Source organism: Amaranthus tricolor, chromosome 8 (genome assembly GCF_026212465.1).
Source record: "Amaranthus tricolor cultivar Red isolate AtriRed21 chromosome 8, ASM2621246v1, whole genome shotgun sequence".
NCBI classification, from domain to species: Eukaryota; Viridiplantae; Streptophyta; class Magnoliopsida; order Caryophyllales; family Amaranthaceae; genus Amaranthus; species Amaranthus tricolor.
This window is the reverse complement of record NC_080054.1, coordinates 29,114,099-29,130,602: the sequence shown is the minus strand read 5'-3', so window position 1 is coordinate 29,130,602 and position 16,504 is coordinate 29,114,099. Positions and strand designations below refer to the sequence as shown.

General features: G+C 31.5%; 1 protein-coding gene and 1 pseudogene across 2 annotated transcripts; both read left to right on the top strand.

Moving 5' to 3' along the window:
- The first annotated feature begins 1,007 nt into the window (after window positions 1-1,007).
- LOC130820956 (uncharacterized) lies at window positions 1,008-4,152 on the top strand. Of its 2 annotated transcripts, none has more exons than XM_057686524.1 (2): window positions 1,008-1,693; window positions 2,378-4,152. In XM_057686524.1, exons 1-2 carry the CDS (start codon window positions 1,574-1,576, stop codon window positions 3,470-3,472), a joined length of 1,215 nt encoding a protein of 404 aa, XP_057542507.1. In that variant the 5' UTR covers window positions 1,008-1,573; the 3' UTR covers window positions 3,473-4,152. The 2 variants fall into 2 exon arrangements, with proteins under 2 accessions (XP_057542507.1, XP_057542508.1); XM_057686525.1 differs by having other exon boundaries at window positions 1,010-1,693; window positions 2,381-4,152.
- Window positions 4,153-14,786: 10,634 nt separating this feature from the next.
- On the top strand, window positions 14,787-16,036 carry LOC130820284 (NADH dehydrogenase [ubiquinone] 1 alpha subcomplex subunit 13-B-like; annotated as a pseudogene).
- Window positions 16,037-16,504: the final 468 nt, after the last annotated feature.

Here is a 16,504-nt window from a genome sequence, read left to right as displayed (position 1 = left end):
AATAACACTTTCATAACGTAAAAATGACATAACATACTCCTTTGTCTCATTTTTTTTATTTTAGATTGTCTCATTTTTTATTTTTGAATGACTCTAATACACTTTCATAACAAATTGTTGTGAAAGACGGTCTCTCTGAGAGACATTTTCATTTGGGCCGGCCCAATATGTTATTGGAGAAAAATTTTAAACAAATACTTCATTATCTGTGTTAACCTATTTGGAGTTGGTTCTTTAACATATTGAAGTTGATATTTTAATCTATTCAGCTGGTGTTGTAGCCTATTAAAGTATATATAGTGCGAATTTTTTTAATTGAAAAATATTAGTGACTTGAGTCTAGAGAGACGTCCCTATAAGAGATCTCTATAAGAGACGGTTTCTCACTAGTTGTCATCTCATTATACTAGCTTTTTAGCCAAAAACTAATGAAACAAATCGACTAAACCAAAACCTAAGAGACGGTTTGTCACTAGTTGTCATCTCATTATACCAGCTTTTTAGCCAAAAACTAATGAAACAAATCGACTAAATCAAAATCATGAGCAATATTAATTTTTTTCGTTACCACTATATACTTCCTCCGTCCTAAAATACTCGCTTCATGTCTGTTATTTAAACTATTCATTATTTAAGCTTGTTTTTATATTGCAACTGATGTGTAAGAAAAAATATAATCAAGTGAGATATTGTTTAAATCGTTTAATCACATATTATCATAATATTAAATTTTTACAATTTTTAAATGTGTATAATTCAATATAAAAATTATCAAAATAATATATTAAATTATATAAAAAATCAAATAAAACGGAGGAATCCTCAGAGCAATAAAGGCGGGCCCAAGAGAACGAGCAAACACATGGTCACGACGTCACCGGCCCACACAACAAGTTTCCGTTGCTAACTTAAACCGTTGATTTTGCAAGTCAATTGAAAAGTAACCAAACACCCCCTTTAAGGCCTTGACGCGTTTCCCCAACCCATAATTTATACTACTATTTCTTCTATTACAAAAATTTTTGTTATTATTATTAATAGTATTATTTATTAAATCTAAAGAAGAATAAAAAAAAAAAAAAAGTGTCATAAAAAACTACTCAAAAACGGCTATTATCCCTCTAAAAGCCTCAATAAAGTTGAAACATCTGCACCCCGTTAATCCATAAACTCTTTCTTTTCCCCTTCAATCTTTTCATAATCTTCAATCTGAGTATTTATTTACTTACTTATAAATCCCCTCAAATTTGGCTAATTTTTGAACAATTCCTCTTTTGAGGTTTTTCTTCTTGTCGTTTCTCATACACATCTGTTTCAAGTTTCAGTTTTTATAATCTGAGATTTCGTTATATCGCTGAAGAAGTTGAGAAGTTTTGTACAAGTTAAGATAAATTGAGAATTTTTTTTGTTGTTGAGATTAATTGAAAAGGTTTATAACTTTAGTTTAATTCTATTTTGGGTTTTCTTTTTGCCGTTTCTGACACATCTGTGAGTGTGGAAAAAATTTGGGAATTTTTGTAGCAGTTAAGATAGATTGAGAGATTAATTGAAAGGGTTGAAACTTGATTTCCTGATGTCGACCAAATTAGGTTCTGCTCAAGATTTAGCAGAAAAAATGTTATTGATGGCGGAACAAGGAGGACATTATTGTTCTAAAAAAACGGATAGTTTATGCAAAGACTGTTGTTGCCAGGTAATTTTTGGTTTTAATTCATTTTTTGTGATTTTAATTTGATCTGGGTTTTCTTTGCATTACCGTCATTATGTAATTGAAACCCTTAATTTGTATGATTGAATCTCCTTTTGAGAAGGGTACGATCTGCCATCTTCAATCCCTTATTAGACCCTGTTCATAGCTTTTATAAGCGAGACTGGGTACGATGATGATGAATTTGTATGATTGAATTTATCTGATTTTAGTTACCCTTATTTATTTTGGTTTTGTTAGTTTGATTATTATTTTTCAATTAGGTTTTCTGTTGGCATTGTCAATTGATTGGAATTTTCTACTCACCATGTGTTGTTTGATGTAGACTGCAGTTGGATCTGTTTTTGTTGGATTTTGATTTGGGGTTTGTTTCTAGAAATTTTCAAGTTTGATGTTTTTATTTAAATTATTATTATTGATTTGTGCATATAATATTCAAAATTTCTAGAAACAATTTGTATGATGTTCATAATTTATGACTTTCAATATCTCACAGAAAAATAATTATAAAAACGCTGCTTATGTTGTTGACTTGTTTCTATGTCAATTTGTGCTGATTTGAATTTCCTCAGAATTCATTGCAAAAAGTGTAGGATTTATGTACAATTTGATATTTAATTGAATATTTCTAAGCTAGTTATTGATGGATTATGAATTGTTTTCTTCTAGCAGTCAAGCAAATCAAGCATGTCTAGACTATGCTGTGTTCTTCGAGGGCTCGATTTGAAGGCCTGTTTATTCTTGTTCTTGATCATTCCGGTATGCACTATTGGTATCTACATACATGGGCAAAAGATTACCTATTTTCTTCGACCGTTGTGGGAAAAACCACCCAAACCTTTTCACATGATTCCTCACTATTACAATGAAAATGTGACTATGGAACATCTTTGTAAGCTTCATGGTTGGGGTGTTCGTGAGTATCCAAGGCGTGTTTATGATGCTGTTCTTTTCAGTAATGAGGTCGATATACTTAATTTAAGATGGCAGGAGCTGTACCCTTATATTACTCAGTTTGTGTTGCTCGAGTCGAATTCTACATTCACCGGGATTCCAAAGCCTCTGGTGTTTGCTGCCAATAGAGACCAGTTTAAATTTGTGGAGCCTCGTTTGACTTATGGGTCTATTGGGGGTCGGTTTGTTAAGGGAGAAAACCCTTTTGTCGAGGAAGCGTATCAACGCGTTGCATTGGATCAGCTCCTACGAATTGCGGGTATTTCAGATGATGATCTTTTGATTATGTCGGATGTTGATGAGATACCGAGTAGGCATACCATCAATCTCTTGAGGTGGTGCGACGATATCCCTGATGTTCTTCATTTACAGCTCAAGAACTACTTATACTCATTTGAGTTTCACGTGGATAACAACAGTTGGAGAGCTTCAGTTCATAAATATCAAACAGGGAAGACGAAATATGCCCATTTTCGACAAACTGATGATATGTTGGCTGATGCTGGGTGGCATTGCAGCTTTTGTTTTCGTCGTATCAGTGAGTTTATATTCAAAATGAAAGCTTATAGCCATAGTGATAGAGTGAGATTTGCTCATTTCTTAAATCCCAAAAGAATTCAGAGAGTAATATGCAAAGGTGCCGACTTGTTCGATATGCTACCCGAGGAATACTCGTTTAAGGCTATAATCGCAAAGATGGGGTCCGTCCCTCATTCTTACTCCGCAGTTCATTTACCGTCATATCTCTTGGAAAACGCTGACAAGTATAAATTTCTTTTGCCCGGAAATTGCATGAGGGAAAGTGAGTAAACACATTCAAGCAGCTCTTCATTTTCATCTGCTGCTTGTCTATCGGGTGGTGTTCCGAGATACATTTCGACCAAAACTTTTTTCTCTGTGATGTTTTCGAAATCACAATCGGTCAATCAGAGTTTTTGGAATCCTGTACATATGTAATCCCTGGAGCTCGTTTTTGTTTTGAAAATTGGTACACATCCGATTGCTCAGGAGTCTCCGGTATAAGCTTTGGTATGGCGCTATGACTAATCTCGTATATTCGTAGATTGAGATAATATGAGGCTGTTTCTTCGAGCATTAGACAGTTTTGTGTCGTGGTTTTAGACTAATATATTCGTACATTCTTTCACCTCTATCTTTGGTATACCATGTTCTATGGATTCTCCGGCTTATCAGTTATTCAATTCATTGATTCATATTCCTTAATATATTATGCATGTTTGGGTTTCTTGCTTTGATGAACTAGACTAGATGAGAAGAACAATCCATCTGTTAGTTTGCTGGGACTGGGAGTTGTTTATTCCTGGTTGAATTTTCTGGTTGATGGAAAATATTTTTCAGACAGCTGTAATGTAGAATATATTGCTGGATAGGAATTATTGCTTTTGTATTCATACACCACTATAAGCCTTCTTTGTTAAGGATTCATGAGTGCTAAGTTATTATTCTTAACTGAAAAGGAATTGATTCAACTATCGTCTGTCCCATAGAATTTGCTACGTATTTCATTTTAGTCCGTCTTACGTAATTCGCTACATGTAGCATTTTCATCTCATCCACCCAGTTCAGATATTTTGTGTTCTATTTAAAACCAAACAACAAAATCGATAAAGCAACTTTATGTACTTTTTGCGAATTCCATATGATAGGAATAGTAAACATGAAGGCGGGAGCCCTTGCCCGAATAAGTCCCTTTATGGTTTTACTTGATATCGTTCCGAGCAGTTTTCTGTTGTAACCGTGAAATTATTGTAGATAGAAAAATAAGTTTGGATTCGGATAAAGAGATGTTTGGTTCTTCCATCAAGCCTTTGAGGTCAATGTGGGTCATAGAATTTGCGAATTGCGATAAATAGTTTTCTGTTGCATGATTTACTAATCTCTTTGCGAATTGCGAATTAAAATAAGTCATGCTTTAAGGTTCCCGCAAACCCTGAAGGAAACATTGACATGTTAAAACTATAAATGAAAATTAATGGGATTGTACAACTCTTAATCTCATTGTAAAATCAACAAGAATGGATCAATTCATCAACTTATCATTGCTGATTATACATTTAGCATCTTCGCTACCATTTGTTTGTTTTAATTAAATTGCTATATTTTTTCTTTCTGTTAAGATATTTTTTTTAAATATAGCAATCTGATTGAAATCGAGGAAGTATATTCCAAGGAGTGGTTGGTATCTTTGAAATACATAGTGCTATATCATGATGTTTAAAAGATGTGGGTGGGCCTAAAATGAGTTGCTACATGCTAACCATCCCATGTTAAGGCAGTCTGTCCTTATTATCATAGGTCATGTGCTTCATGGTTGGCATGTCTGCTCACTTGGTACCAGTTGTTAGGAGTAAATTCTATTTAGTCATTTGCACCTTTCCACTTTCAGCGTTTTATGCCATTTACTATTGCTAAATAAATATTATTGAAATTATAATATACAAATTATAAAGCTATTTTCAAGACAGTAGTGTCAAGAAATTTCTAAAATATAAATTTTCAAATAAAAGGATCTTACGGTGAAATAAATTCTATTGACTTGATTTATTGTACACTTAATATCTTAAAGTGATCACTTATATAACCTTATAAAGTGATCAATTGCACCTCAAAAGTAATCATTTATAACCTCAAAATGATCACTTATAATCTTAAAAATGATTAATTAGAGTAATGCTTCCTTTGTTTTATTATATTTGCTACATTTTACGTTTTACGCATTTCAATGTGTTACTCTCTCCAATTCATCACTAACGTCCCATTTACTTTATGCACTCTATTCAATGCACTTATTCATTCCTTAATATTTCTAATTGTGCATTAGTAAAAATTATGAAAAGTTGATATGAATAATCCTTGCGTTGAGACGAATCAAACAAGATCTCACATGACTATGTTTTAACTTGTAAATTAATAATAAATTACAAATTAAGAGTAAGAGATGAATAGTGTTCAAAAAGCAAATGAGACGTTAATGTTGAATTGGAGGAAGTATTTTGTTTATTTATATCTTGAATTATACAAATCTAAAAATTATAAAAAGTTAAAATTATGAAAGTATGCGATAAGACGATTCATACAAGATCCCACTTGACTATATTATTACTTACACAATAGTCATAATATATATAATAAGCTTGAACGATAAATAGTGCATATAATGAAAATATAGCAAGTATTTCAGAATGGAGGGAGTAAATTAATTATATGAGTATTTCATGATGAGAAAGTCACGTACAAGAGTTGTTATTTCTAAAAATTTTTTGGTTTGCATTTACCTTAGTTAATTTTTTTAAAAGTTGATAAGAAATAAAAAGCAAAAGTTCTATACACTTGACCACCCCTCGCCCAAGCCCAACCCTAACCCATCCCCAGCCATCTAAGCATCCCCTTCAACCGCACCACTCCTCCGACCTCGCCTTGATACGCCCTTGCTAGTTGCAAAGAGCGTTAATGATGGTGGTGGATCCATCATACACTCGACCCACCTCAAAAAATGGGTTTAATGGTGGGGTTTCACCCCCTCAACCCCGAACCACCCATCTAAGATGGGTAGTGGATAAATGTGGTGCGCGTGGTTGGAGCAGTGGTGTTTTAGATGTTGGCATTTCGTAGGTATTGTTGTGGTGGTTGGAGGTTGAGAGTAGGGCAGGCTCGGAGGCGCAATCTATGGTGGTCCGTGGTGTGGAATGATGGTGTTAAAAACTAAAAATAAAGAGAAAAAACTTAATAGAATCTTAACAGAATATTTCAATAATAACAGAATTTGTTATAGTGTGGACTGTGGAATACTTTAAAACTTTATTGATATTGTATGAAAAAAATTAAAAAATAATTGTTACTCACTTTGGTAACTTAATTGATGTAAAATTTCCTTATAATAAATAATAGAAAAAGTTAACATGAATAATATTAATTATTTTCTTACAATAATATCAACTTTTGATTAACTATGAATAATATCAACTTTAAGGGTGTTATCCTAAGATATACTAACATGTTAAAAATCAATCTATAAGAGAATATATGACTAAAAAATTTGGTAAATTAGTTAAAAACTAAAGTTGATATTATTGTAGGAAATTTTTTTTTCTAAGTTGGTATTATTTACGATTAATTAATAGTTGATATTTATTATAGAAAATTAACAAAAAATTGTATTATTTACGATAATTTTTCTTAAATAATAATAGTAGCATCATTATTTATTTTATGCAATAGCTTAGGTGGAAATTAGAAAGTCAGAATGTGATTGCAAAATATTTTATTTTGAGTCCTCTGACAGGTGTCAAAGAAGAAGTAATTTAATTAATACTTTTATATTCTTCCTCCTTTGTTGCATTTTTTATTTTGGTCTGCTTCATTTAATTTATATTATTTTTATTTTTGAATGATGGTCCATTACTTTTTTTTAATCTCGTTCATATATTTTAACTCTCTTTTAATTTTATCCACATAATTTATTTTCTTTATTTATTTATTATCATATTTTTAAAAAATCAATGCAGATAAAAAAGAATAGAGGGAGTAATAGCTTTTGGTGACTATTGAATGAGACATAGGAGGTTGGTGTTGTTTCATAGCCAAGTGTCATGGTATTATTTACCTGTTTGTAGTAAATGCACCGCCCATTTGCTCAAGAAAGTTGGTGACTGGATGAGCACAATCGTACATTCGGTAAAACTTTATATTTTGTTATATTTCACTGTTATTTCTGTCCATTTGAAATAACACTATATCACTTATATATAACTTACTAATTTTAGTGTTAATGAAAATTTTAAAATGTAATGAATAATTAAATTAATAATCCTGGACTCATCAAATTTGAGAGAGATTTGATTTAAGTCTTGTTAAATTTGATTCAGATTGAATTCATGTTCATTCCTAATTAGATGGCTTTCTACAATCAAATTTAAAAGATAACCATTCCTCCAATTTAATTTGTTACTTATACAAATTAGGATTTTGATTTATGTGATGTAACAATATCAAATCGAAAAAAGTGTAGATTTTTAAAAAATTATTTTTTGCAACTTCCATTTTAAAAATATATTATGCTACCCTCTATCTTTGTATTTGTATCAATTGCAAACATGATGTATTTTTAAGAGAATTAGATAGATTTTCGTGTAAAATATGAATGCTGTAAATATTTGTTAATATGAATAATAATATTATTTTATAAAATTAATTTATTTACAACACAAATTTAATTATTAAATTTTTGTATTTGATATGATATTATCATTATCAAAGTGAATCAATAATTTATTATACAACAATATTAAAACATATACTCATAGTAATTATTAATAATTGTGACAAATAAAATTTAAAAAGTCTTCAACTGTGATAAATAGAAGGAAGAATTTAGTTGAAAAAATAGTCAAATTAATTATGTTATTCACTATAGGAGTTTGATGATGATTTATTATCTATGTTAAAATAAATATTTACATGTATAGAAAAATAAATATTTACATGTATAGTATTTTTTGTTTATATAATGAAATTAGTTGTTGATATTTAAGTTAAATATCAAAAGTTTCCCTGTCAATAATAAAAAAAGTGAAATTTTTTTAATAACAGTGTGATTCGTGTTTCAAATTATTTTTTCATTAGTATATTTTATTGATTAATGAGAGAATTTGGTACCAAGTAAAGAAAGAGACTGAAATAATTGAATTATATGGATAAAATAAAAGGATAAATGTATAAATAAAACTAAAAGTATATAATGTGATTTCAAAATAAAAAAAAATAACCTAGTTCAGTAGGATTTGAATTTGCCACAATGGTGACATTTCTATTCATGAAGATATAATAATAATTATAATTATATACTTCTATAAGTTAGCATTTAAGCCAAAATCGACCCTCAGGCCTCAAGTGCATATTTGACAAACATCCAAATATTTATTTTTCATAAAAGAAAATTTTCCTAAGTTTTGCAACCAAAATGGCCACTAGTGAGATACGAGTAGTTTTTACAACTAATCGTTTTTTTACTATAAATATTTTTTTATTAAAGTGTAATATACAAATTAAAAAAAAAGAAAGTAATAAATTATTAACTTTTAATATATAGATTTCATTTGTCTTTCTCATAGTTAATTCATAGATAAAATTAACATTTTATATGCTATCAAAGCACCAATGACTAGTTTGTTGGGCTTTTTTGTTTCCATTACTTCAAAGTTTAAACCTACTACTATTTCTAGAAGGCACCAAAGCCCATGATTTCTTTTCTAAGGTAATTTTGAGGTACTAATCCTCTCTTCTCAGATTAGTATCTGTTGTATTTTGTGAGAGATTTAGTAAAATGATAAATTAGACTAAATAATAAAATAAAAAATAAGTGGAAGATAAAAATAATGAACAGAGAGAAAAAGATCAAAGATAAAATTACACAAATTCTTATATGAGACGGTCTCACTATAAGACATGCATTATATTTGGGTTACATAGCCTAATAATAGAAACTTTTAGCTTATGAGCTTCTTGTTTTGAGGTTATCTCACCGTGAAACGGTCTCGTACAAAACAGGTTGAATTATTAATGGTAAATCCTCTATCTCCATGTGAAATAGGCTTGATACAATAATGTTATAATTCTTTGGGCCTCATTTTGGAAACAATTTTTGAACAAGTCTACTTGAACTTGCCCAACTAACCAAAATTTTAGTTAATCACGTGAGAAATCAGTCCAACATAACAAAATTTACTAAAACAATGAAATTTGTTGTGAAAATGTCCTGATAAAATGATGAAATATGTGATTCTTACATCAACATGTTCATTTATGGACAAGAGAATTATATAGTTTAGAATCTGATAACATGGACCTTTTTAGACAAAAATTGTGTGGTTGTAATACTATAAATATCTACCACTCATTTCAAGCAAATCTCCCTTTATCCCACCAAATATGACTCTAATTCAACATGCTTGATGCCCATATTTCCCTTCTTTTTCCTCTCTTTTCCTTTTTCACCCCCATATTTCATGGCCAAGAATTTCAAATAAGACTCTAATTCATCATATTTACATTTTCATCAAATTTTGACTCCACACTATGTTTGAATAGCAAATTACAAGAGAAAAAAAAAGAAAGAAAAGAAAGGGAAAGGAAGGGGAGAGAAAGGAGGAGCCAATATACCTTATTTGTATAGAGGGGAAGGGAAAAGAAAAAAAAAAAAAGGAATTTTGAGTTTTTCCTCCAAATCTTTACACGTTAGGAGATATTGTATTCTTAACAAAATAAATCTATATTTTCCCTCTAAACCCTTCCCCCACATTATAGTTATCTAAACAATGGATTATTCCTCTCTCAAAATTTCTCCCCTTCTTTTTCTCCATTTCCCTCTGTCTAAACATATCTCTAATCTTCCTCTATAGGTAAAATAACTTATTAAATTATCGCCTTTTAGTTAAATACTCCATAGTTGTGTATGAAAAATATTAGTCACAAGTAATTCTAGCAGAAAACCGTCTGGGAAGGTAAAGTAGTGCTAATCTGGGAGGAATTCATGAATTTAGAAGGTAATCTGGCGACATTCATTTGAGAGGATTGAAGAAGCATCGAACGTACATTAGTAGTATTAGTGCATGGGAAGGTCATGTGTAATTGAAAGGCACTTGTCCATTATAGAAGGTCATTATAAGTTAGTGGGATACATGTTAATAGAAGAAGTAAAAAGCGTCATATAAAATCACTAGTGGAAAAAACCTCATTTGCTGCGTGTCATTTGCTGCGGTTTTCCTTAGACGGAACATTAAATAGCAAAAAAAAAAGAAAAAAAATATATACTACAATTGCTGCGGTTTTCCTGATGCCCGCAGCAAATAATGCTTATTTGCTGTGGTTTTGCTAAGCCCGCAGCAAATAAGTGCATATTAAACGAAAAAAAAATAAAACATAAATAAATAAGCATTATTTGCTGCGGTTTTGTTAGGCCAGCAGCAAATAAGTATTAAAAAAAAAATTTTAATTTTTATTTATTTATTTATTTATTTTTCCGTTTAATAAGCACTTATTTGCTGCGGGCTTCTTAGAACCGCAACAAATAATGCTTATTTATTGATTTATTTATTTTTTTTCGTTTAATAAGTAGTTATTTGCCGCGGTTATTGAATGACCGCAGCAAATAAGTATTAAAAAAAAGTGAAGAAAAATTTTAAAGGTAGACAGACCCTACTCCGCGGCTCGCGGAGTGCAACCTGACCCAGCAAAAAAAAAAAAAAAAACTATTATTTGCTGCGGTTTTTTATAAAGCCCGCAGCAAATAGTTGGTTCAAAAAATATAAAAAACGTGTTTTGACGTTCTATTTCTTCAAACCCTAAAATAACTTTCTTCAAAAACCCACGACGGCGACTGTCTTCTTCTTCAAGCTCTTCAATTTTAGAAAATTTCTTCAAAAACCCACGAAAAATCTCTTCAAGTTCTTCAAGTTTTTCAAATCATACGACTCTACTGTGTTTTCTCTTCATTTCGTTCATCATCTTCCAAACCCCACGACTTTGTTTAAGTTCTTCAAGTTCCTGTGTTATTGAAATTTGTTGCTTTAATAACCACCCATTGCACGAATTTCCTTCTCCATCTTTGTTTAAGTTTTTCAACCCACCATTGTTGCTTTTCCTTCAAAAGCCACGAAATTAGGGCTAGTCTTGTTCTTTTTCAAGTCATTGTGTTTTAGTAAGGATTTAGTCTTTTTTTATACTAATCTTATTGTAGAAACAAAATTATCATATCTCATTACCAAGGTATGTATTTTATATTTGAATGTGAATGATTTACTTATGTATGTACTTGAATATTTGAATGTGAATAATTTTAATTAATTAGGATTTTTAGGGTAGATTGAATGTGAATAATTTACTTATGTATATATGTAGTTGTATATTTGAATGTGAATGATTACTTATGTATGTGGTATAAATGGTTCAATGGGTAATTATTCTTGTAAACGACATCATATAATTTAATTATCAATCTTTATCATTGGATTAATCATTGTTTATTACATTCTACATTATTAGATTATTTAATACTATTAAACGAAAAAAGCAAAAAAAAAAAGTGAAGAATAAATTTGAAGGCAGACAGACCCAACTCCGCGCCTCGCCCAAATCTCTGCGGCACGCAGAGAGCCTCCTGACCCAGCAAAAAAAAATTAAAATAAAATTTGTTGCGGGCTTCTTAAAAACCGCAGCAAATAGTCATACACTATTTGCTGCGGTTTTTAAGAAGACCGCAGCAAATAGCCTTTTTTTTGCTGCGGTTTTAAACCGCAACATTTAAAATAGGCCATTTGCTGCTATCACTATTGCTGCGGGCCAAAACCGCAGCATATTATGGCTAAAAAACCGTAGCAAATAAGATTTTTTCCACTAGTGAATAAAGGAAAAATCACCAAAATAAGGAGGAACTTGACACGTTCAAGACAACTACAGTGGCATGGAAGGGAATTTTGGAGATTGATGAAATAACAGAAGGAATGTTCTACATGCACAATGATGGACTATAAATACACATAAATGAGGTAACTAACTTCTATTATTAAGAGAGATACAAAGGACTCTAAGTAATTTATTGCTAAGAAGTTATTACATCTGATTTTCAAGGACCCACATTCATTTTCAGAAGAACATTAATAGCACAATCATAAATCTAAGAGAGTAATTACAATTGCTCTAACTAATCTTCAAAAGAACATTTGTTAGATATTAATCACAAAGACATCACGTCTAAACAAGTCCTAAGTAGTAATCTACCTTGCGCCACAGTGCTCCTGGAAAGACCTTGTTAGCTACATTTGATCTTTATTTTTACTCGTATAAGTGGCTTGTTTAGCGTGAGGAAAATATATGTTATTGCATTGTTTTATTGGATTTTACGCTTGTTTTGTTGCTTTGGTGTTTTATTTCATTTCAGGATCTAATCATCAAAACCGAGCACAAACTAGCCCCTTTTTGTTGCATACATTGCTCACCTAAATGCCGAGGGCTCAAAGAAGTGAAACATCATGAGCCAAGCCACTAGAACAAGCCAAAAGAAGCCAAAGTAGACCCACTCGACTAGAATTAGCTCGAGCCAAGCTAGCTCGAGCAGTTCAGAAGCCGAGTATCACATTCCTAAAGCTTGCTTGACTAGTCGAGCGAGGTGGCTCGGGTCGAGCGAACTGCAGTCAATCTTTCAATAGCTTCTGATTATTAGCAGAATTCAATACAAGGGTACAGGACACGCTCGACCAGGTCGAGCGAGATGGCTCGGGTCGAGCGGAGCTAATTTTCACATTCTGACCAACTTTTGAAGTTTCTGATATTGTACCTGATGGTGACTCGACTGGTCGAACGAGATGGGCGGCAGCAACTTTTGTGATCTTTTTAAATATCATTTGAGGTCCAATCACATTTACTCCTTTTTTGTTGCTGCCATGATTGCTTAACCACCCTACCCTATCAATTAGGGATGACACCTCCCTCCTACAACCTAAGGGTGGTGGAGCAATCATGAAACCACCACCCCCACTTGTTTTGAAGGCTATAAATAGAAAAGAGGAAGATGAAGCTCAACATATCAGATTTCATCCTTCATTTTGAGTAACTCTTATGTATTCTTCATAGTTTAGCTTTCTTTTCAATTAAGAATTGGTTTTTAGGATAATTTCTCTTTCAATTCAATTAAGCCCTTTCAATTTCCAATTACAATCTTAATTTCAAGTCTCTTTTATAACATTTTGCAATTTGAATTCTTCAACCATTGGTGTATTATTATTGAAACTTTTGGAAGGTATTACTTTGAATCATCAACAATCATCTTGTTCATCCTTAGATTGAAGTCAAAAGAGTAAATTCTATCCTTTTTCTTATATTATTTTCAATTCATGTCACTTAGTTATCTTTGATTAATTGCTTTTAGTTTCATATATTCATGCTTGTAGTTCTCCAACTTATATTGTATTCATCTTTTTAGAATACTCTAGTTAAATTCATTGATCTATGGTTCTTAGCTTATTTGCAATTTACAATCTCAAAATGAGTATGAGTGAGTAGTTTATTTTGTCTTAGGCTAGGCATTATCACCATGTGCGTAGTCTAAATTGCTTTCCTTACCTTTGGTTTGGTTGTATTGTTTATGGTTTAAGATGGATTTTGCTATCATGTGTAGTGTCGTTGAATTGAGGATGAGAGTCGATTTTTAACGATAATCTATGCTTAAAAATTAAGTCATCTCCATGAGAATAGGTAGATGCCTTGATTGGAAATGTTAAATGTGTACTTCGTCTTAAATTATGCTTAGCTCTATGAGAATAGGTAGTCGAGTGTGTTTTAGGAAGCTTTTGTTGCTCGAGAGAGAACATTAGTATTTATGATACGTTGTTCCCTATAACAAAACATCCATGATCTTAGGTTAAAGTTTAATAAACACTACTTTGGTGAGAAAACTTAAGCTATGTCTCTTTAGCTTATTGATCATTTTATCTTTATTTTAGTTCATTGTATTCTTATTTATTTTTATGCTTCATTTTCATAAAGTATTTTTAATTGCTTGCTTTAATTGTTTCTACCACCAAACACCATATTATACACTTCGAACAATCGAGAAACTATTGACTTAACCCCCACTTCCTAGTGGATTCGACCGGTACTTGCCGTCGTACTAAGCTACGCCGTGCACTTGCGATATTACCATTAAAGGACGTAAAGTCTCGATCAGATCTATTAGGCAATTTGTCTCAGACTGATACTGACTTGGGCGTCAGAATGGGTCCCCAGAAAATCATTCGGACCTTGCTAATCCCTTGTTGCATTTTATAGGAACAGTTATCTTCTCCGATGCTCTTATTGCATAGCTGGGCAAGATAACAAAGACGTGCCTCCACCAGTACTTAACTCCTGATTAATCACAAATCAGGGGATTAAGTCCTTAATTAAAGGTCCTACAAAACCAAGCAGGAACATACTCCATAGTTTTAGATGATGTTTTCCCTTATTACTACTACAGGATAAGATTGCGTATTTCCGACCCAAACCCTTCTAGGCAATTTCATATATACAGATGTAGCTCTTAAAGCGTGTTTCACAAAATATCTTTCGGAAAGTTCAGTCTTTCAGTACACTTTTCATAAAGTTCAATGTTATAGCACACTGGCAGGGAGTAGCGTACAGTGTATTTATAGATGCAAAATTTACTCAATCAAAGCCAGTTTCCCCAATAGAGTGACATTCTATGATCTATCTCATGTCAATTTTGAAAATAATATCACTACATCAAATTCAACAACAGAAAAGATTTTGGGCGTAATTTAACTCGAATAGATCATTGAATTTAGAAGAACAACCGATAGATTGTAGACATACCATAGTATATTGGATGATCTATGGAAGTCGCTCAAGTCAGGCATCTTTTACCGACTGTTTCCCTAAAAGTAGCCTTAATTAGACTTGAGAAGTATTCCCAGCCTTCCAGCAACAAGAATTTTCAATTGAAACAAGATTCTCCTCCAGCAATTAACGACTTTCTGTAAAAGATATCATAAGAAGTTTAATCCTAGACAAAACTATTGATTTGGATTTAGAGCATAATGTAGATATTCAAGATCGAAAAGTGTTGATTTTTTGAGGAGATCGAAAATGACAGAAGTAGTGATAAGGAACAAGCCAGGAATGGCGGGCATCAAGGACGAAAACATGCCTATCATTCAAGATGGTCGTCCTCCACTTGGTGATTTTGCTCCCGTTCGTTACGACCGTCAAATCGCCGCCAAAGGCCCTAGCGCCATGGCTATCCTCTTCACTGCATTTGGAGCTTTTGCTTGGGGCCTGGGTGTATGTACCAGGTTGGAGAGGGCAACAAAAAGCGTCGGTATTTCTTTTAGACTCCTCATCCTTCATTCTTTGATAGTTTGATTGAACCCGGATTTATAAATGGCAAATGATTGAACAAGTTATAAATAATTTTTTTTTTGTTTGGAAAAGTTTTGCAACTTAATTTCACTTATTGTCCATTTGCTGTAAATAATACCTACTATTAATTATTTCTAAATAATCCAACCTTTGAATATTATTTACTGACAGCACCCATTTTCAAAATTTAACCGACTATTTTAGACACTTACCACTAAAGAGGTTTAAAGTTAGAACAACGAAAAAGCATAAGGGGAAGAAAAAGTTAGTGTAAGCCTACTAATACTTACATTAGCCAGTTAAATTGTGAAAATGAGTAATGTTAGCAAATAATATATAAAAGTTGGATTATTTAGAAATAATTAATAATAGGGACTAGAGATTATTCACAGCAAATGGGTAAATAGGTGAGATTATTCTGGACAATTTTTCCTTTTTGTTGGATGTTGGTAAAACCGATAAAAAAGATTATATATATATATATATATATATATATATATATATATATATATATATATATATATATATATATATATATATATATATATATTATGGTTTTTTGTTTTTAAAATTTGTTTTTGTAAGAAATGTACACGTAAATTATGAATAGAACCCTTTTAAATGGTAGATATACTATTTTATTAAATAATAAATTTAATAGAGGAAAATGAGACTTTAAAACATTAAAATAAATTTAATGAAAAATATACAGAATCACAATCATTCAAAAAAATACTTAAATAAAGTTAATGAAAAACATATGAGAATAAAATATTAGAATGAAGTTAGAATAAAATATATGAGACCATAAACATTGGGGGTGTTTTTCAAACGACTAATAGCTGATTTGACCTGATAATTTTATTTACTAGTTTGACCAGCTGATTATAAACTCGCTGTTATAAGCATATT